A 20,847-nucleotide genomic window follows, 5' to 3' on the forward strand; every position below is an offset into this window, starting at 1 on the left:
GGAAAACGATGTGGTCTCTTGCTGTTGTAGACCATCTGCCTTAAGGTTCGACGTGCATTCTGAGATGCTTTTCTGCTGAACACAATTGTACAGAGTGGCTATCTGAATGACTCTTCTGTCAGTTTGAAGCAATCTGGCCACTCTCCATTGACCTCTGTTATCTGCCTGCAGAAATGCCTCTCACTGTTTTTTTATTGCACCATTTTAAGACTGTTGTGTGCAGGCGGTAGGCAGAACTTTCACAATGGGGTGGCCAGGTTAGACACAGTGAATTTATTGGGGTGGCAAATGAAAACACACACACACATCTTCTAAGCCGTTTATCCTTCTGGGTCGCGCGGGGGGGGGGCTGGAGTCTATCCCATCAGTCATTGGGTGGAAGGCAGGAGACACCCTGGATAGGTCACCAGTCCATCACAGGGCCTAATGAAAACAGTGGTTATTATTATTATTATTATTATTATTATTATTATTTAGAAACAGAAAACTATCTACCCTCATCTTTTTTTACCGCCTACTGTCAGTTTTTCCCTTCTCTTTGTAAAGAGTCCTTGGGTTTGTGAAAGGCGTTGTATGAATTGAACCAGGAATGACTATGGTCACTGCAACAAAGCTTTTCACCAGTTTCTCATTCGAATTCATGTACCAACTTAAATCCTGCAGTAGTGAGCTGCACCTGTACGTGCGCCAGAATGTAAGTGCTGAACTATTTAAGGTGGACAGAAAAGTTCAGATGAGAAACTTTCCAAAATCATGTGAACATTTCATACATATAACGCAGCTTAGTGTGCATCACCCTAAGAGACAAAAAAGAAATTGGCATGTGGTTTGTTTGTGTGGTGTTGATTCTCTTCATGACTTGGAAAACATGTTTCTGCTTAATTACTATAATTTCTGCAGTTTTGCTTCAATAGTCAATGGTGGAGGGTTTAAGAGACAAAACATAGGTTTATTTGCATTATCAGTAAAAATCATAGACTTTCATCATTTGACTTTCCAAGGGTGTTGCCTTGTTATGGGCAGCTGCACAGTTTTCAAGGATCTCAAGATGCACTGATAATTTTATTTGTCTTTTTCATTTATTTAGGTGCCAGTATGTCTAGAGCCGGGAAAGCTAATATTGAGTTTATGGTCCTTATCATGTACTGAGACTGGGACACTAGTGTTTTCAAAGTCAAAGTAAGCTTTATTGTCATTTCTTCTCATCACAGATGTATTAAGAGAGATAAGAAATGTAGTTTCTCCAGAACACGGTGCTACATTTAAACACAGAACAGCAGCAGACATCAGTGCAGACAGACAATAAATGCAATCAATACAGACAAACTAGGCAAACGCTATACAAAAAACTACACAACTGTGCCACCATTAAGCACAGGCCACCAGAGAAAACTGACCAGCTGGTCCACAGCTACAGTAATAGTTGTGCTTGTTTTTTTTCAGTGCACTGTTAATTAACAATAGTACTTCTGTAACACAAACCAAAAGAAATAATAAAACTGCAGACCATGTACAGATTAAAGTGAGTGAGAATGTTCTGAGTAAATTAGTGGCAGAGTGTGGAAGGTAAAGTGCAACAAATGAAAATGTATAGTAAGGCTGAGGTAAGCAGTTCAATGAGAAAGTTTAACCACCTAAAATCACAGGCTTATTACAAACTAAGACTCATTACTCAGTATCTACAGTACAAACTGGCTGAGCTGTTCTTAAGTGATGAAGCCAAACTTTGGGGTTGCCGGCAGATCCTGACCATTTAGGGGTCAAAGGTCCATCAGGGATGCTTCCTGATGTTGCACACTTTTCTTTTACACTATTTGGTGTCGATGTCTTTTACTGCTAAACCTGTGTCAGGCGGCACTATGTTCTGCTGATGCGGAGGGCAGTGACCTATTCATGTTGGATCCTTCTTCATGTCATCTTCTCAGGTAGAACAGATCTCCCTGTTGTAGTCATCTCCATTAGCATTGTTGTATATGGTAAACATTGTTAGGATTAATCTTCATATTATTATATAAAGACTTGAATTTCTCTCACAGTGCCCCATTTGGTATGCATCAGCGGCACGGATCACCCTCGCTGAGGTAAGACGTTTCAGCCATGTTTATGTTCAGGTCAGGTATGTTCAAGTTCTCTCACAACTTGACTCTCATGATAACATGCTGTGTCTTTTTTAATGTGTTGAGGGTCTCCTGACTCGAGTGGCTTCCTGCGCATTCACAGACCACCACGTCCCTAAAACATCTGGTGGTGTTCAGGTAACCTGAGCATTTTCTAGAAGACACAAGCACATCTGTCGCTCATACATTGAACTACATCTGAGCACAAGACACTATGTCCTGAGTATGTGTTCTACAGGTGACGGAGGTGTTCTACACTCATCAGTCCCTTATCATCAGACATGATGAGTGGTGTGACTTTGCACACTTGTGGTCAAAAGTCCTTCTTTGTGACCCAAAGCTTGTGTGTTTCTTTGCTTAGCTGAACAGCTGTCCATCCATGTTAATGGACATATTAAGATTATTTAGTTTTGGGATTAAACAAATGTATTTGTAAAAAAATGCATCCACCTGAATTCCCACTCCAAATGGAGAATGACCCATATAGCGTAGTGCATAACACCACTGCTCTGGTCTTTTAAAAGTGGGGTTTTACAAGGTGGCGTTATCAACAGTTAGAACCAGTAGGTGGCAGTATGTACATTCACCGTTCCTCTTGTTCCCTGCTGTGACACTGCCGCCCTGTAGTCAAAGTACTGTTTTGTTTTATTTTGCCTCTGTTAACAATTCATTTTAATTCTTGGAAAATATTTATCAACTTTATGCAGTGTCAGTTGTGTATAAAAAGCATTTTTAGCACTTTATTTCTTTAAAATGTTAGTTATTTAAATGTATAGGTGTTAAAATATTTCCTAGGCATTTTGTGTTTTTGGTGAATTTCAGCTTTAGATGTATTGTCTAGTGCAAAGACAGTCTGTCCAACCAAGTGCTGCCTGTTGTGGTCCAATTATGAGAAGTCTGTTACTGAAACAGCGCCACCAACTGATTCACCACAGTTTTGCTCTCCCTGGTTCCCTTTATTCCAAACACTCCATAACACTACTGTTTTTTGCTGGTCACCAGTCATTCTTTTCTAGCAGAGGTGTTAAGCTTGCTCTGATTCTGCAGCAAAGCAAGGGAGAGTATAGGCCTCAACTATTTTCAGTAGTTATTTCCACACCTTAGCTATGGCCACGAATGATGTGTCATTCTGTTCTCTTTTTGTGTGCGTGTGTAATTTAAGACAAAACAAATGATAGATCTTATGATGCTGTAGTTTGTCTGATTTGTGTATGTTTTTTTTAATTAAACAATGCTACATAACAGGGGGCTGAAAGAGCCAGCTCTTGTTTGTGAGCTGAGGCAATTGATCTCACTCACCCATCACATCTTCTTAATAAGAAATAATGCATGGTGATAGTACCCCCTGACAATAGAGGGAGAGAGAGAGTTGGTAAAAAATTACTGAACGTACAGCTTGGAAAAAAGTAGAATTGAATCAATGTCAAGAAATTATAAACTACAATGTAAATAGAATGTTAGTATGAACATTAATTGTAGATAGTAAATAGGGCCAGACTGTAGCTGAATACAAGTATTTGGAATATGTATTCAGAATACAGAAATTAAGTATATGTGTTCAGTCTACGTTATATTTTGTAATATCAAGTAGCAAACATACTTGTGACTGAAGTTTCTGTAAAAGCCCGAGTAGACAGATAAATCAATGTGATGATCAGTTATTAATCTCAGTGTTACTGAGCTCTGCTAAAGCCTGAGTAGACTGATAAATCAATGTGATGATCAGTTATTAATCCAAATCTATGGATCTCCTCTCCATAATGTAGATTATCAATAAAAGTTCTTGTTCATAGAGAGAGAGAGAGAGAGAGAGAGAGAGAGAGAGAGAGAGAGAGCTGGTCAGAATGATTTTAAGTACAGCTTGGAAGAAAAGCAAACCATATTATTGCTAAAATATAGGCTAATACTGCTGAATCATTATCAAGAACCTGTATGAAATTATCTAAAATTAAGTGTAATAGCATGTTAATATGAACACAATGTTTATAGTAATAAATAATATTTTTTACATACTTTTTAGTGTACATATCTACATCACTCTATTTCCATTCTGCTCAGTTCACCCTATAATTTCACTTTTTCAGAGTGTAAGGTGTGTCGATCCTGAAGACCAGTTGAACTTTCGGTTCATGTGAACGGGAGTTTCCCACAGCGGCGTGCAGTGACATTTCTGTCCTGAGGGGGCGCTGCAGAGACTGACAGGCAACGAGACGTCACAGGGCCTGAAGACGGAAGCTAGAGCATCAACAGCCCCAGCAGGGAGAGAGAGAGACAGACCGAGAGAGTTTACAGAGAGACACGAACCGTTTTAGGGGTTCAGTCCGGCAATCTGAAACTTCAAGGACCCTACCGACATGTCTGTGTTTGGGAAACTGTTTGGCAGCGGTGGTAAAGGGGGCAAAGGCCCGACCCCGCAAGAAGCGATCCAGAAACTCCGAGAGACGGAGGCGATGTTAACGAAGAAGCAGGAGTTTTTAGAACAGAAGATTGGGGCGGAACTGCTGACGGCGAAGAAAAACGGCACGAAAAACAAACGAGGTATTGTCCAGATTGAGTTCTGGGATTTAACCTAGTCTTAGTTTTTAAACGCGGTCCTTTATCCGAGCCTTAAATGCCTTTCTTTAATGCTCAGTGTTGTTTACTGTCGTGTCGTTAACGTTAGCCGGCTGTCCACGCTAAAGATCATACACCTGGAATAAGGCCGTTGGCTACGGTTTTAACTTTACTTGTCAGTGTTTTTACACATTTATATTCTATTTTAGTCATTTAGTCACATGGTTACCGCTCTGAAAACATTAGTCGGTTGTTGTTTTTTTGCTAGCTAACCTACGGGTCTATAGTGGCCCTACAAAGCGCTTATCATTTGTGCGTGATCTTACTTTACGTCATGATTGAGGAAAAGGTTGCGAAACAGCGGAGGAACTCGTGAGTATTTGAGTCAGAGGTTATGGTTGTTGAATCCAGTCCACGTTTTGTTTTGTTCCAGTTGTCGCGCGTCTGTTACCAACACACCTGAGCCAAGTAATCAGCTTTCTACAGCCCTGATTGGCTGACGTGTGATAGAAGGTGGAATGAAAATATGGACTGGAGTGACAACAACTCAGCTAATAAGTGTTTTAATTCCTATTAAAAGGGAGTGTAGTTGATTGGTAATCCAAAACTAGTTCCTTTTATTTGTCAGTGATTACGATTGTCTTTATTGCACATGTTTTAATATCGTTTAGAACCCTTTTGATCTAAAAAAAAAAGAGACCAATAGCTGTGACTCACTTCTTGTGTCATTCCCTACTCGCTACATTCTGTTACGTAACACAAGTAAATGTCAACTTTTTTTTTTTTGACGGAAAATCCCTTACAACTCTGTCAACATTCCTGGCCTGAGTGACATAATTGTAATAGTCATACTCTATTTATATCTGTGTATGGACTTTGAAATTATGCTGTCTGCTTTCTCAAGCTGCCCTCCAGGCCCTGAAGAGAAAGAAACGTTATGAGAAGCAGCTAGCGCAGATTGATGGCACTCTGTCTACCATCGAGTTTCAGCGAGAAGCTTTGGAGAATGCCAACACTAACACAGAGGTGCTCAAGAACATGGGCTTTGCAGCCAAGGCCATGAAGAATGCTCATCAGAACATGTAAGATTCTAAGAGTTTCAGATTATTTATAATTTCATGTAAGTTTGTGTGTGTTTAAGTGTGTTTGTGTTTATATACATATGTGTATGTCTCTTTTGTTCATTAATGTCTGGTTCTCAATTTCTTGTTTCTTCTTAGGGACATAGACAAAGTAGATGACCTCATGCAAGACATTACGGAACAGCAGGAGCTGGCACAGGAAATTTCAGATGCTATTTCAAGACCTGTTGGCTTTGGAGAAGAGTTTGATGAGGTACATTCACACCTTTATTCCTGCAATGTATATATATATAGATTATGATTAGTGATAGATTGAGATAAGATCACTTATTCACATTAGGACCAGTTTACATAATATTCTAGTACAATAGTACATAAACATTAAATGAATAAATAAAGTATATATATGCTTAAAAGGTCATGCACTAACACTTTGAACCGATTTAAAAGTGTGGCAGTTTTTAAAAACATGTTACAAAATGTGGATCTCTTATGTTTTCTTCCTAAATTCAATAAATAGGAATAGAATTACCTAGAATTTACAAATGATCCGATATATAATTCTCACTCTCATAAACAAATGTAACGTAATTAGGTCATGCAGACATCTGAATGAAGCCACATGAAGCCCTTACAGACAAATAGTATTTACATTCATGAAAGCATGCAGTAATGAGCATTATTAAATGTGTTAGTAAGTAGAATAAAAAATTCAAAAGCTAAAAAAATTTTATTTATTTAACCAGTGGTGCTTTCCTGTTCTGCAGCAAACAGTACTGCTAATGCATTCTGTTGAGTGCACTGCATTGTTTCAGTGTCCCATGACTCATTTAGTGGTTATCTTCTCTAGGATGAATTGCTGGCTGAGCTGGAGGAATTGGAACAGGAGGAACTGGACAATACTCTGCTGGAAATTGGTGGCACAGAGAATGTCCCGCTGCCCAGCGTGCCTTCGACCTCATTACCCTCCAAACCAGGTGACACAGATTTTGTGGTGCTTAGAACAATCTACACATTAGAAGGAGTTATAGCATCATAAAGGGAACTAGTATTACTACTAGGTAGTAATAACATGGTAAGAATCTCATTCACAGTTAGCAAATTAAACATCTTACTATGCATAACCCTGATTAACTGTAACGTGTAGTTACACAGTCCTGTTTAATCATTTAAGCATATTTGTCTTATTTGCTCAAATTTGACCCTAAAGAGAGATTGTTATGATTTAAAAAGCAGTGCATTTTGTTACAGCTGTATGGAAAATAAACTGACATCTAGTGAGAGCAACCATCCTCCTTGACTGTAGCCCAGTTGTCTGCATACTATTATGTTATGTTTTGTTTCAAGGTCAATTGTAGGTTTCCACTTTACTATTGCTTTTGTTAGTTTGATTCTTATACTGATATTGCTGGCATCAGAGCTGTGTTTTCATAAATGATACTTCAGGCTCAGTGTACTTCAGTGATAAACAAATTCATGACATTAAAGTGGTTAGAAATAACTTTTTACAATAGAGCCATTGATTAGACTCTCCATTTAAAAGCTGTATTTGAATGAGAGGGCTGCAGCTGCAAAAGGTAATCAGCAACTTTCAGTGCACGGGCAGCTGGGCTTCAGTATGGGACTATGAATGCTTTGAAGGGTCAAACTAGGAAATGCATTAACATCATAACATATACATTATATATTTACATTATATATGCATATCTATGTTTATATGTGTGAACCCCAGTTCCAACCATAGGTCTCTTAAACCTTCTATTTTTTTTTTCCAGCCAAGAAGAGAGAGGAAGAGGATGAGGATGAGATGGAAGAGCTGAAGGCTTGGGCGTTGTGAATCCTGCCCAAACTGTCGGACTGTCTTATCACTCATTATGGTTGACTGATGTTCAGAGTGGACCTGAACACCTTCAGAGGGTTAGCGTTGTGAAACCAATTGTCTTGGAATCTGTAGCTCTTATTACTGGCTAAAACAAGTCCAGGAACAGAGGAGTTACCAGCGTAAAGGGGGATGTAAAACAGGCTACGAAAGACAAAACAATAGGAAACAATCAGATAAAGTTTTATGTGGAAATTGATCCAGCAGTGTTTGTCTATGATTGACATTCTTTTCCTAATTTTACTAATTTTCCCATTGAAATTGAAGGTTAATCATATTGAACCAATTTAAAGCGATTCATGAGGAGCTTTGAGTGAGTAAGCCTCATAAAACATCTACCTCTGTTTGTTTATCGTAGTGAAGTCCATCTTATTCCCATAGCCTGACATGGAAAGTGCCAGGGTTATAGTAATCAGACATACTCATTCTGACATATATCGTATGTGTTTCGTAGACATGCAAATGCCTGTTCATATACAACTTAATTTTCCCGTCATTTACACGCTCTGTTCTACCTAATCCTGTTTGTGAAAGTCCATTTTGAAGCATCTCTGTTGACTGATATGACACAGGGAATAGATTTGGGTTCTGTAAACCTTCTTCAACCTTGATCTCAAAAGTGCTTTGTTTCATGAATGTTATTTAAACATCCAGGTCATTTTGATAATTTATTTACAATGTCTTGAATATATGATAGTTTAGTAACATTGAGACAGATGATAAAAATATAGATTTCAGGGCAAAATATTTCCCCTCCATGCTACCCAAAACTAAAGAAAGTATAAATGCCACTCTCATTTGGCTTAGTAAATCATACTTTGTCGAGTGCACTGTGTGTCCTTTCAGGCCAATTTCAAACCAATTTAGAAATTTCTCCCACTTATTAATATCCATTAATAAAGAAGTCGAGGCTTGTAAAGATTAAGGTATAAGCTAAACTTTTTTTCCACCTGGAGATCGCTACACTCTCAAAAATGAAGGGGCCAAAGGGGATTCTTTGCCACACTATGGTTTGTTGAAGGTTGAAGAAGCATTAATAGATGGTTCTTTGAGTGCCAGTTTCCCAGACCTAGATTAAGCCTAAAAAGAATTTCCAGTGGCAGTTCTCCATTGACACATTTACTCCAAGATTAGGCTTAATCCGTGTCTGAGGAATCGGCTCTTAAAAATGCTTTTAAAACCGCTCAGACGAACCCTTTTTGGAAACTTTATCTTTAAGAGTGTGGACGTTTACAGACATGCTGTATCTTTTATATAGAAACTGGGATGTAACCCAAGGTGTGTACATTTGTATGTTGGAGATTATCCAGATGAGACTTTTTAATCGTAAGATCATTAAACTTTTCTGGGTTTTTTTTGTTTTTTTTTTTATTCTTTGTTCTGGTGTTGTTGGTTGCGCTATGGAACCGCAGCAGGTCGGTGAAAAGTTGTGCTTTAAACAGACCCCACAGCCAAACCACCAACTGTTGGTTTTGCACTTTAAACATATAAAGATGTGTGTGCCCTGCTATGTGCCTTACTTATTGGCATGCTTATGCAACTCGAGAGGCATGTCTTAACACGACTAATACAAGTAATGCCTGACAGCTGACATATGGTGAGATTCACTGATTTTTAAGAGTGAGTTAAAGCACGACACATCTACGTTTTTCCTGCTCCTATTTGTAGATACTGCAGTTGTATCATTTCTGCATTTTCTCATTCTGTCAAGATTGTATGTAGTCTGATGTGGTTCCGATAAATGCTTACATCCCGAGAATGGCCGTATGGGTTTATGATTTTCTGCAATAAAGAGAATCACTAAGTGTTGTTGTCTCCTGGTGTATATAGAAATGTTTGCTTTTCAACTTTCACTGCCCTCTTCCCCAGAAAATAAGTCCTGTAGGAATGGCAATGCGCTAATACTTGGCTGAATTTTTTTAGCATAATGCTATTACTTGGTATCATTGTAATTACAAGCTGTATCATAACCATAAGTCTTGAATCTACCATTTTATGACAGTCGTGATGCACAATTCTTATGATGTTGTTGCTTCTAGAGGCAGTTTGGACCTCTGTAGTGAGTGATGCAACAAAGGATAGACGAATTTTACATGCTTCAGCATTTGGTGGCTCCACTAAGTGTCTACTCCTTTGAGACTGAGCTGTTGTATACAGCGCTTACAGTTGACTGATGCAGATCTAGCAGGGCAGAAATTTCAAGAAAATAGCAAGGGTGGCATCCTGTGACTGCCACATTAAAGTCACTGAGCTCTTCAGTATGACCCATTCTTCTGCCAGTGTCTGTGGAGTGTGCATGGTGATATGCTTTATTTTATACACCTGTTAGCAATGAGTGTGGTTCAAACACACAAACTCAGTAATTAGGAGGCATGTCCACATACTTTTGGCCATATAGTATATTTCATGTTTTCGATACAAGGAAGATGTGAATTTAGTGCATTTTAATCTGTTGTGATGAAATACAGATTAAGTATAGTTCTTACAAAAACTAAAATTCTATCTTCAGAGTGGTGCCACAACACCTTTAGAGGACAGCAGAGAGTAATGTTTGTTTGTTTGAGCTCAAACTGTGAACTCAAACTGACACATTTCCGTGTCCAAACCCAAAAGAAATTACAGACAAGGTTGTTTGTAAGCCACAGCAGTACTTTACTACTTTAAAATGTTCAACATTTCCAAACCTTTAAATTTGATTTCCTGGGCTTTAGGTTACAAACTGCTCCTTCTCATCCAAAACTGCTGATATAATTTCATCACTTTACTTTGCTAGCTGGCTAAGTAGCATGCAAAAGGATTGCTAACAAAAGCAAAAAAGAAAGGCACTGTCTTTGGTTCTACACCACGTCTACAGCCAGACAAAGCAGCTATTCACAAATCTTTGTACGTATGTTCAAACTTCTCAAAAAAGGTGCATTGCAAAGTTTTCATGGCTAACTGATGAAGCTAACCTGCTGAGGGCAAGTGTGTTGTGCAAAAATTCTCACTCCTCACTGTCCTTTCCTTCCCTCTCACCCTTTTTAACATAGGTGTAACACACGTCTGATCAATCGCCCAGTCGAAGTGGGTAAGAGCACGTTAAAAAGTATTGAAACAGGGCCTCAGGGGCATGAGCTGGACCCCGTGTTAGGGCTCTTTGCTGGCAGCCCACACAAATCCCTAATATTCGGGCTTAAAGTGGACTGCCCGCAGTGAGACCCTAATCTGTTGTGAGACCGAGGCAGGTACGGGCACCCATGTTAAGGCCCCAACCACTGGGTCCTAACTTTGGGGCCTGCATGTGCCAGATTAGCTCTCTGGAGGCACTTGAACTCCCTAGCAGGATAATGGATTTAACCCTTTTGTATCAAACCTGCTTTACTTATTATGTAAGATAAAATTGATAGTTTGGCCCTCCTTCAGACAAGAGAGGAATAAGCTATAGCTAGGTGGCTTAGAGGCTACACTCTGTATCAGGCTTATTGTGATTTCAACACTCATTTTTTCAACATGGCCATTTCCACATTCTTATATTCTGTGGCTCGACTGTCTTGAAGCAGTTTTCATGCACTTCCACAAATGTTTAATCAATTTTGCACTATTAATGAGTTATGATGCAAACATCTTCATTCAGACTCCTTTGATATAAAATGCTATGTTCTAGAGACAATTACCAAGTCAGAAGTGTTCACACTGGTGGTGAAAGTGAACCGGACGTCTGAAGTATTTAGTGACCCTAAAAGTTACTTCACAGGAAGATATTACACAAAATGGTTAGAAATGCATTGCCTAATGCATGAGATGTGAGACTTTTTGAAAATGGTTCTATGTAGTACCAAAAAGGTTTCTGCTAGAACAATATAACTCTTTTTGGTACTGGGTAGAACCATTTTCAAAAAGGTTCTATATAGAACCATATACAACACATTCTCCATCAATCTGAAGAACCATTTCACCAGGCAAAGAGCTGTTTTAGCATGAAATGGTTCTATCTATAACCCCTGGTTCTAAATAGAACCATTCCCTTTACTAAAGAACCCTTGAACCATCTTTTCAAGTGTGTACTAAATAATATTTGAAAGGAAAGAAAATGTTCTTAAAAGGAGAGAAACTGAGAAATAAGGATAAAAAAATTAAAGAAAGAAATGAAGGAAAAACAAGTCATTGTATCGTCTTGATATCCGGGTAAAGACCACTCGACTAGCTCAATACTGCTATTACAGTTTTAGGTAAAGGGTGTGTTTACTGATAGAGTGTTTTTGCGTGTTTGAGAAATGGGACACTTATTAGAAGCACACGAAAGACCACAAAAGTACACAAACCTGAAAGTGGGCCAGGGGAAGTGTGCAGGGTGACGGTTGCAATGACAGAATTGTGACACGCCCACTCGCTACACACTCGCACGCTGTCGCAGCCGTGACGCCATCCTTATTCGTCTTGAGGGCGCATGCGCACTAAGGCTTCATTTGCTGACGCAAGATACCTACAGGGAAAGAGTCTATCTACATTTAGCTGTTTGTTCGGGGTAAAACAGTCAGAAGAAAAAGCCTTTTTCATACAGCAGCCATGTCGGAAGACGAGGTGAGTTGGCGAGGTCGTTGACACGCTTTCTCCAGTGCGCAGTGAAGGTCTAGTGAACCTGTTTCAGTTTGACTTCGGGCCTTTGGCCTAATAAGCTCCTCCACCACCTCTGCTGAAGGGCTAAAGGGCTGCATTTGTTCACTTAAAAGGGGGACTCCACCAGTTTTTTTCAGAATTTTTAAATAATTCAGTCCTTGAGATGTAAACAGAGCCATTCAGAGTGGTTTGAGGTGAAGTGGTTCGTTGTAGAGAAACTCACTGAGTCAGAATTCTTTACAGTGTTGGTGATGGGAACCAGGTGTTGCCATGTCCACAGCACAAATATAACGTTAGACATTTTATTTACTATCCAAAGCCACCAGTGAACCTACGCGTGTTTTTATGTGTAATGTTGACGTTGGTAAAATAGTTTTAAATCTGAAAATAAGTTTTCTATTTTGCCTCACAACACCTTGCATGTACCCCTCTGCCATGAAAGGATTAAAATAAATGGATTAGATATCAAGCAGCACATATCTAACTTTTCATATAATAACTTTCTATTAGGGAGCTTGTAGAGGCGGATGGCTGGTTCCTATCACCACCACTGTGAACAACAAATCTGACCTTACAACTTTCTCTAGAACGGAGCATTTAACATCAATCAATATAATCAATATAACATCATGAATTTGTTTACATCCTACCCATTTAATTAAGCAGAATTTTTGGAGTTCCTCTTTAAGTCAGCAATTAACTCCCATTTCTGTGGTCCTCTTCTGTGCTGAGACAGCTAAATAAAATATACAGTATGCAGAGATGATAATTAACTGGTTGTGTTTGCTCAATTACATGTACAGAAGCAACATCCTCATGGACTTGTAGTTTGCTTGCTGATAATTCTCAAGTGATTGTACTTAGACTTGAGTAGATTTATTAGTAAAGCTGTGTCTGCTTCTTGCCCAAGTCCATTCTTTCTTTCACAATTAGAGCCGTGTACATTTTTGGTAGTTAATTGCTTTCTATTTTTTTTTGGTGACAACACCTGGACTGCTTTGTTGTTGCTCAGACCCCTCACTTTTGAATGAGGAACAACAAGCTAAATATCTCATGTAACTCAGATATATCACTCAGCCTTTCCAAGTTTAGCTAGAGCTTTATTTGATTGCTTTATTTTCAGTAGGACTGAGTTCAGTGCAACCATATGATATCATCACAGTGCAACAGTGGTAACCCAGCTGTAGAGAAATTGTGCCTATTTGTAATTTTTTTAAATAATAAACAAAACCATTTCCATTTGGTTTATAAATTATATTTTAATAGTATTGGACATGTACACTATTTTAAGGTATGCAAGTCTAAACAGTCAGGGTTCTCTGTAAAGTAGGGAATTTTTTAGGGATGCATGATATTCAGTATGGGCAGAGAAATGTTGGACATATTTCGAAACATATTTCAAACCAAGATTTGATGACCCATATGTTTTTTCTTGGAAAGAGCACCGTGTTGAGACAATCCTGGCTTCCTGTGCTGAAATGTCTGTAATTTATTGATTTGCTGGTCATTTCACCCTTTACAAATAACTCTATATTACATGTTGTATTGCATGTTAATCCAGATGGATTTACTCCCAATGTTTACATTTTATATATGTGTATATACCATCACCACCATCAGCTTCTACAGATATATATATATATATATATATGAAGAAAAATATCAGATATCTGCATTGGTCCAAAATTTCCATATCGATGCATCACTAATATTTTTAATTTCTAGCCAAATGTGTTTAAACTGACCTTTGAAATCTGTGGCGCCACAGCTTCATTGTGTTCATCCAAAGAGCTTGAAAGGGTGCAGAAAGAGTATTTGCAGTCACTGAATACACAGTATAGAAACAATGCCAGACTGTTTCTAGAAATGTATTTTGGCTGAGACGTGTACTAACGTAATATTACTTATCTCCCTCACAATAAAACCTTGTTTTATGTCCCTCAATCTCCAGATTTTGTTTGACCCCACTATGACCAAAAAAAAGAAAAAGAAGAAGAAGATGAAGCCGTTTATTGTTGATGAGGAAGGAGATGGGCTTGGAGAAGAGACCCAGCAGACAGAACCTCATGAAATAGAGCCTGAAGGAGGAGAGGAGCGTGAGGTGGAACCTGAGGAGGATGAAGGGAAGAAAAAAGGTGGTAGAATTAAAGTGTTTACACTCATTGCTTTTTTTCCTTATTTGTACACGATTAGAAATACACTGTACACAATATTCAAGTAGGCTTAAGTGGAGTAGAATAGAAATGGAGTCTAGCATGTTATAGTTGAAATCAGACTTTTTATGAACAGACTAATATTTGTGTTTTTATTTTATATGGATCTTCTAAAGCCTTTTCCTAAGCTAGGTGTACACTACACAGATTATGAGAACAAAGCGCTTCTCACACTTAATGCCTGTCTTTTACAATTTCTTGGCTTTTTTTGTTAAAGTGTGTGCAATAGACAGTTAGGCACAGATTATTGTGTTTCAGCTAGTAATAATCACTCAAAATCCAAAATGTCTCTGTTGTCATGGGATGCAAACAGAGCTGAAACTGGACCAGGCTTGTTTCTCCTTCAGTGCATGTAGAAGTGTAGCGAAAGCACAAACATTGTATGAGTATAGGGTTGGGAAAAGTGAATATTCTGTTCTGCAGCAAGAAGTACAGAAGCATTTTACTATGAACTGGCAAGCTGAAGTGGTAGATGAAATTGTAAAATGAATACCTTAAAGTTCTGGTTATTATAATGTTATAGAGGCATTTCGTTTTCCAGTATTCAACAAGCAGCTCCTCCATTGCTGCGCACACATGTCCCTTTGCCTTTTTTCTCTCTCTTAGCTCTCTTATTGGCTGTTACTTTAAAGGGGAAATTCTGTAGAATTTTTTTTTTCTTTGTTTTGTTTTTTTTTTTTTCCATTTTTGCGTATTAAAATTAAGATGTGAACAGAGTTGTTTGGAGTGATTTGATGTGAAATGCTCTATTCTAGAGAAACTTACTGAATCAGGTTTATAGTAGTAGTGATTGGAACCGGACGTCCAAAGAGGTTAATGCTGCTTAAAGCTACATCACAAAAGCCAGTACATGAAATGGTTACGAATAATTTACATGATGCCTGAGTGTTTGTTTTACATTAGTTTTGAGATGCCATTTTTTTTATCTGTTTATGGCGAGAGGTACGTGCAGGGTGTTATAAGGCAAAATAGTACCTAAAGAAAATGCATTTTTCATATTTACGATTGTTTTACCATTATCAACATTATACATAAAAACTCAGAGGACGTGTAGGTTCACTGGTCAATTTGGATAGTAAATAAAACGGCTATATTTGTGTTGTAGACATTGACACCAGCTTCCTGTCACTACCACTGTAAAGAAATCTGAGTCTGTAAATATCTATAAAATTAATCCATTTCACATCAAAACAGAAAATTATGCAGAAAATGTGAAAAATTGTTCCAGTTTAATCACTTCTTCAGTTACATCACAGGCCATCTTACACTACAGATCTTTTGAACATTTTCAGCCATAAAAATATGCTTTAAAATGTCAGAAAGCCTCTGATCACTTCGAAGTTAGATTGGAAGGTAAAAGATTGGCTTGCTTCTCACTCACACTACCAGATTATCCATGCTGTTAGTCACTTCCAGGTGAGCTCCTGACCTGGACATTGTCCTCCAATTGTGAGCATTTGTCGGTAGGGACAAATCAGGGTTAAAGTTTGGCTAAAAAAGATGTAGTGCATGTCTTTTTGTGTAATAGGTAATGAATAGAATCTTGATATGAGTGTTTGTTTTACACCCTCCCAGAGCTAACAGACGACTTGGATGATTTAAACTTCTTAAACCAGAAGAAAAAGAAAAAGAAGCCTAAGAAAAAGTTCAACGATGATATCGAAGAGGGCATGAAGGTTGGTAACAATCTGGTGTATGTCAAAGTTTGAAGTTTGTCATTTCTCATTTGAATCCAAGATGACAAAGCCAGAGTTGCTCTTCAGTTTCATCATTCAGCCACTATTTAATAAAACTACCCCTGCATAACTACTGTTACCCTTCAGGCTAACTTAAGTTCCAGACATTGGCTGTATGTATAGTAATTAGGAGCAGTTAATTGTACAGCAGAAGCAGTTTGTCTTTCTGTTGTTTGTGCCATTATGTTTGAACTAACATTCTTAATTTTACAGAAGTAGTTTATCTGTCTATTGCGATGGTGTCTAGGAGCTGAAGATAGAGGGTGAGCAGCTTGAGTTGTTCGAAGATGAGGATGTGAAGGTGAAGAAAGTGGAATTTGCGGATGAAGGTGATGCTGTTGAGAAAGATGATGGTAGGCAAACGTTTTGCTGTATATATGTATATATATATATATATATTTTTTTTTTTTTTTTTTTACAATCTATAATAACTGTAGTATTCCAAAGTTGATGCCGTTGAAACAGCAGCTGAACATCTCTCTTTTTTTCACATGCAGTTTTGCATACTAAAGTAATCTATTAGGATGTTTCATTGGTTATTAGTGTTGCTTCTCTGAACAGCATGAGTTTCACAGAAAGTGCTATGTGCTCTGCATTCTCATTTAAAATATTTTTGTAAAATTTTTTTTATTTGCAGCCATGGACGATGATGACGGTAAAAATATGGATGGCATCACGTTCAGCTCTCAGACAGGCCCAGCTTGGGCAGGATCAGAGAGGGACTACACATATGATGAGGTACATACTCTTTCTCCTACACCTGTGTGATACTGGTGCGGTGCATTGTTAATTCAAACTAAAATTTTTGGCCTCTGCTGTTTTTTGCCCACAATAAATGCTCAAACATGCATTTTACACTTTTGTAAATATTAATTGTACTACCTGCGAGTTGAGCACTTTAACAAATCCACTAACCTGTCACAGATAGTCTAGTTAAGGATTGTGTGAACTATAATTACAAAAGCAGGTGTTCATATAGTCTGGGAAATCATTCTGTTGAGGGTGATGTTACTAAAAAACTAAATTGCGTTAATAGTTGTTTACTGTAATAATTTGCTTTAATCATTTATTTTTGCCAAAATAAAAATGATCTCTGAATTACTGTCTTCTGTCCCATTTTTCTCAGTTTCCCCTCTTTTTTGGAGATTTACCATCATCAACGTTACATATGAAAACATACAAAATGTATAGGTTCATTGGTAATTAAGGATGGTGAATAAAATGGCTATATTTGCATGGTAGACATTAAAACCCCTGGTTCCTATAATCAGCACTGTGTGTGAGTCCATGTCTCCACATTGAACCATTTCACATCAAACCACTCTAAATGAAGTTGTTCATGACTTAACGAATGAATTATACCCAAATTTTGGAAAACTGAAGGAATTCCCCTTTAAACACTCTAAAATATACTTTTTCTTAAAAAGATTTTTCATTTAATTTGAGCCGTGGCTGAGTGTACCTCTGATGTGTCTTAACAGCTGCTGAGTCGCGTGTTTAACATCATGAGGGAGAAGAATCCCGACATGGTGGCAGGAGAGAAGAGGAAGTTTGTCATGAAGCCTCCTCAGGTTGTCCGAGTAGGAACAAAAAAAACATCCTTCGTGAACTTCACTGACATCTGCAAACTGTGAGTGCACAAGCTGTGTCTCGCTGAACATGTCTAACCTGGCAGTCATTTTCCAACTGATAGATCTAAAAAAAAAAAATTTATGTATAATCATGTCAGTGATGTTTTTGTGTGCACTTTTCTGCAGCTTGCATCGTCAGCCAAAACATCTCTTGGCTTTTTTATTGGCTGAATTGGGAACAAGGTAAACACTGAAGTTGTACAATATGTCAGGGTATGTTTTATGTTTTTGTATGCTATTTCTAATAATATGTGATGTCTTACCTTCTGTAGTGGCTCCATAGATGGAAATAACCAGCTGGTGATTAAAGGACGATTCCAGCAAAAACAAATAGAGAACGTCTTGAGAAGATATATCAGTAAGTAATCAATATTGTTAAGTGGGCCTGATCCTTGAAACAATGCACAATCAGTCACTGTCTACACTGCCCTTCAATAAAAAGGGACTACCAAGGGCTACTGTTGACCAGATGTTATTTGAGTAGTGGACCATTTTTCAGCACAACAGCAACACCACCTTGCTAGTGGTATGTTATTGTGTGTTGTGCTGCTCTAAGTGTATTAGGCACAGCAGCACTGCTGGAGTGTTTTAACAACTTGATGTCATTGCTAGGTATAGAATAGTCAGCCAGCCAAAAACAGTGGTCATGTCAGAAACTGACCACTAATAAAGGGCTAAAGGAGGACTATTGCTGCAGGAAAAAGATAAGCTACAACTTCACGGTGTACTAAGTTAAGTGTGTGATAATGACCCAATATGTGTACATCACGTTTTTGATGCCAGTGCTCCTGTATGCCCTGCTTTCACTAATTCACTGTTTGTGTTTCACAGAGGAATATGTGACGTGTCACACGTGCCGCTCGCCAGACACCATCCTGCAGAAGGACACCCGACTCTACTTCCTGCAGTGCGAGACATGCCACTCGCGCTGCTCTGTCGCCAGCATCAAGACCGGCTTCCAGGCCGTGACGGGCAAGAGAGCGCAGCTACGCGCCAAAGCCAACTAATGAGGCAGCCCCTCTTTTTGCATCCCTTCCCACCCTGTGCATTTCCCAGTCTGTGCTGCCCCATGTAGCCAACAAGGAATCACTCTGGCCTTGTCCTCCAACTGCTCAGTGCTACTACAGGGCAGAGCGAGGGCCCTAATAGGCTTGGACTTGTGGCGTGAACTGTGAAGTAGATTTGGAGTGGCCTGTTGGAATAATATAAAAGAATACATTAATGTACAGTATATGCAGGGAGTTTGGAAAGCTGTAATCAGCTGGCATAATGACACTTGGTCACACTTTGTTGCGGCCTTTGCTCAGAAGGAAGGATCATACCTCTATTTTAAATGTATTTTCTCGCTGTCATATCAAAACCTCTTATCTCGAAAACCCCATTTAAAAACTGCCCTTCATATTACATATGGTTCCATTAGAAATGGTCCAGAATGACTTCTAATCTTCTTGAAAAGACATTAAGACATTAAAAATGTTTCTTTTTCCATTTTGGAGGTAGGAGGTTTTGTTACAACAGCGACGATATATGTTGGGAAGGAAGCCAAGGGATGTTAGGCACGTACCTGTTCTGTTTCTCCACGCTGGTATCAGGTTTTGCACTTCTGTTTCCAGGCTGGGTGTGCAGAGATGGTATCAGGAGGAAATGGTGGCATGTTCTTCCAGATGAGTGGTTTACATGCTTGTGTTTTGAAACTGAACTACATTTACAGTCCTTCATGATTTCATTTGCTCTCTCACAAAGAAGAGATCCACGGAGACTTTTGGGGTATTTTAATGCAGGCTTGGTGCGGATTCCCTTTGTTTTTGTTCGGTTTGTTCTGATTAGGCTGTGCTGGTTTGAAGGCCTGTGTGACAAAACCCCACCTGACAGTCTCACTCTCGTTGCTGCTGTGCTTAAGCTTTTGTTTGTTTTACTGAAAATTACAGTGTCATTAAGGAAGTGACTTCCACGTATTAAAACAGTAGAAAAATCCTGCACAACTGGTTTTGAGATGTACAGAAAATTATATGGTTGTGCAGGTTGTTTGAACAATATGGGGCAGCAGATATTACAGTGTTTAGGCTGAAAGCAAGATGGTTGTCTTTGTTTCAAACTGATTTTTTTTTAATAAAAAAGAATTACCCCAAACGCTGTAACCTCTCTGTGAAATCTGTATGTGACTTTCATAAACAGCTGCATTAACAACACTAAGGTATCTTAGATAGTTTGAAGGTTAAAAGTTGAAAGTTAGTGGAAGAATAAAGAATTGTCATAAATGTTACTTTGTGATTTAAAGATTCAACAATAAGGATGACATTTGTCATCTGATCTTAACACAAATGACCACAAGAGGGTGCTCTGTTGTCCTCATAGGTCGGAGATTAAATCAAATCTATATATAAATTTGAGTTAGTCCATAAAAAGGTACTTCCCTCAAAAAAAATCTGTTGTGTACATTAAATACTGCACAGCTTGTATAACTAGGGTACTCCACTGACAAACATTGACAACATACATAAACATAATGGCATTTCATACAGTCTGCCTTCAAATATTCACCCCACTTGTAGTTTTAAAAAGGTTCCTTCCATCTTCAAGATCATCAGAAGACGTTTTTCCTGAGTTGGAGACTTATGCGGCACCCCTGTAGGATGCGAGTAAGCATGTTTACAACAGCTGTAGCGATGTAGATTTTTCATTTTGGCCGGAGTGTCCCTTTAAAGGACTCTTAAAGGGGAATTCTATTGATTTTTCATAATTTCTGCATAAATAAATTGTTAAAATGTAAACATAGTCATTTAAATTGGTTTGATGGGAATGCTCCATTCTAAAGAAACTTAATGAGTCAGAGTCGTTCAGAACGGTGGTGATAGGAACCAGACGTCTGAAGAGTTAAGAAAAAGCAAGTTAGCACATGAAATGATTACGGATACTGCCAGATGCCTGAGACATCATTTTACACTAGTTTCGAGATTTTGGAGTATGTGTTTTTTCCCCTCCTGTTTCCGTCCGATGACTGCTGGGATTGGCTCCAGCACTCTTCGCGACCCAGAAGGAT

General features: G+C 38.5%; 2 protein-coding genes across 3 annotated transcripts; both read left to right on the forward strand.

Annotated features, from left to right (window-relative positions):
* The first annotated feature begins 4,329 nt into the window (after positions 1-4,329).
* LOC118813612 (charged multivesicular body protein 4c) lies at positions 4,330-9,436 on the forward strand. The gene is made up of 5 exons (XM_036579046.1): positions 4,330-4,655; positions 5,575-5,752; positions 5,891-6,005; positions 6,603-6,729; positions 7,528-9,436. The coding sequence occupies exons 1-5, from the start codon at positions 4,472-4,474 to the stop codon at positions 7,587-7,589; spliced, it is 666 nt and encodes a 221-aa protein (XP_036434939.1). The 5' UTR covers positions 4,330-4,471; the 3' UTR covers positions 7,590-9,436.
* Positions 9,437-12,050: 2,614 nt separating this feature from the next.
* On the forward strand, positions 12,051-19,937 carry LOC118813613 (eukaryotic translation initiation factor 2 subunit 2-like). Of its 2 annotated transcripts, XM_036579048.1 has the most exons (9): positions 12,051-12,191; positions 14,179-14,362; positions 16,016-16,116; positions 16,424-16,529; positions 16,814-16,914; positions 17,658-17,806; positions 17,934-17,990; positions 18,080-18,165; positions 18,639-19,937. In XM_036579048.1, the coding sequence occupies exons 1-9, from the start codon at positions 12,177-12,179 to the stop codon at positions 18,812-18,814; spliced, it is 975 nt and encodes a 324-aa protein (XP_036434941.1). In that variant the 5' UTR covers positions 12,051-12,176; the 3' UTR covers positions 18,815-19,937. The 2 variants fall into 2 exon arrangements, with proteins under 2 accessions (XP_036434941.1, XP_036434940.1); XM_036579047.1 differs by lacking the exon at positions 12,051-12,191 and having other exon boundaries at positions 14,161-14,362.
* The last annotated feature ends 910 nt before the right edge of the window (positions 19,938-20,847 follow it).

The sequence above is a fragment of the Colossoma macropomum genome, unplaced genomic scaffold (assembly GCF_904425465.1).
Source record: "Colossoma macropomum unplaced genomic scaffold, Colossoma_macropomum, whole genome shotgun sequence".
Classification (NCBI taxonomy): Eukaryota; Metazoa; Chordata; class Actinopteri; order Characiformes; family Serrasalmidae; genus Colossoma; species Colossoma macropomum.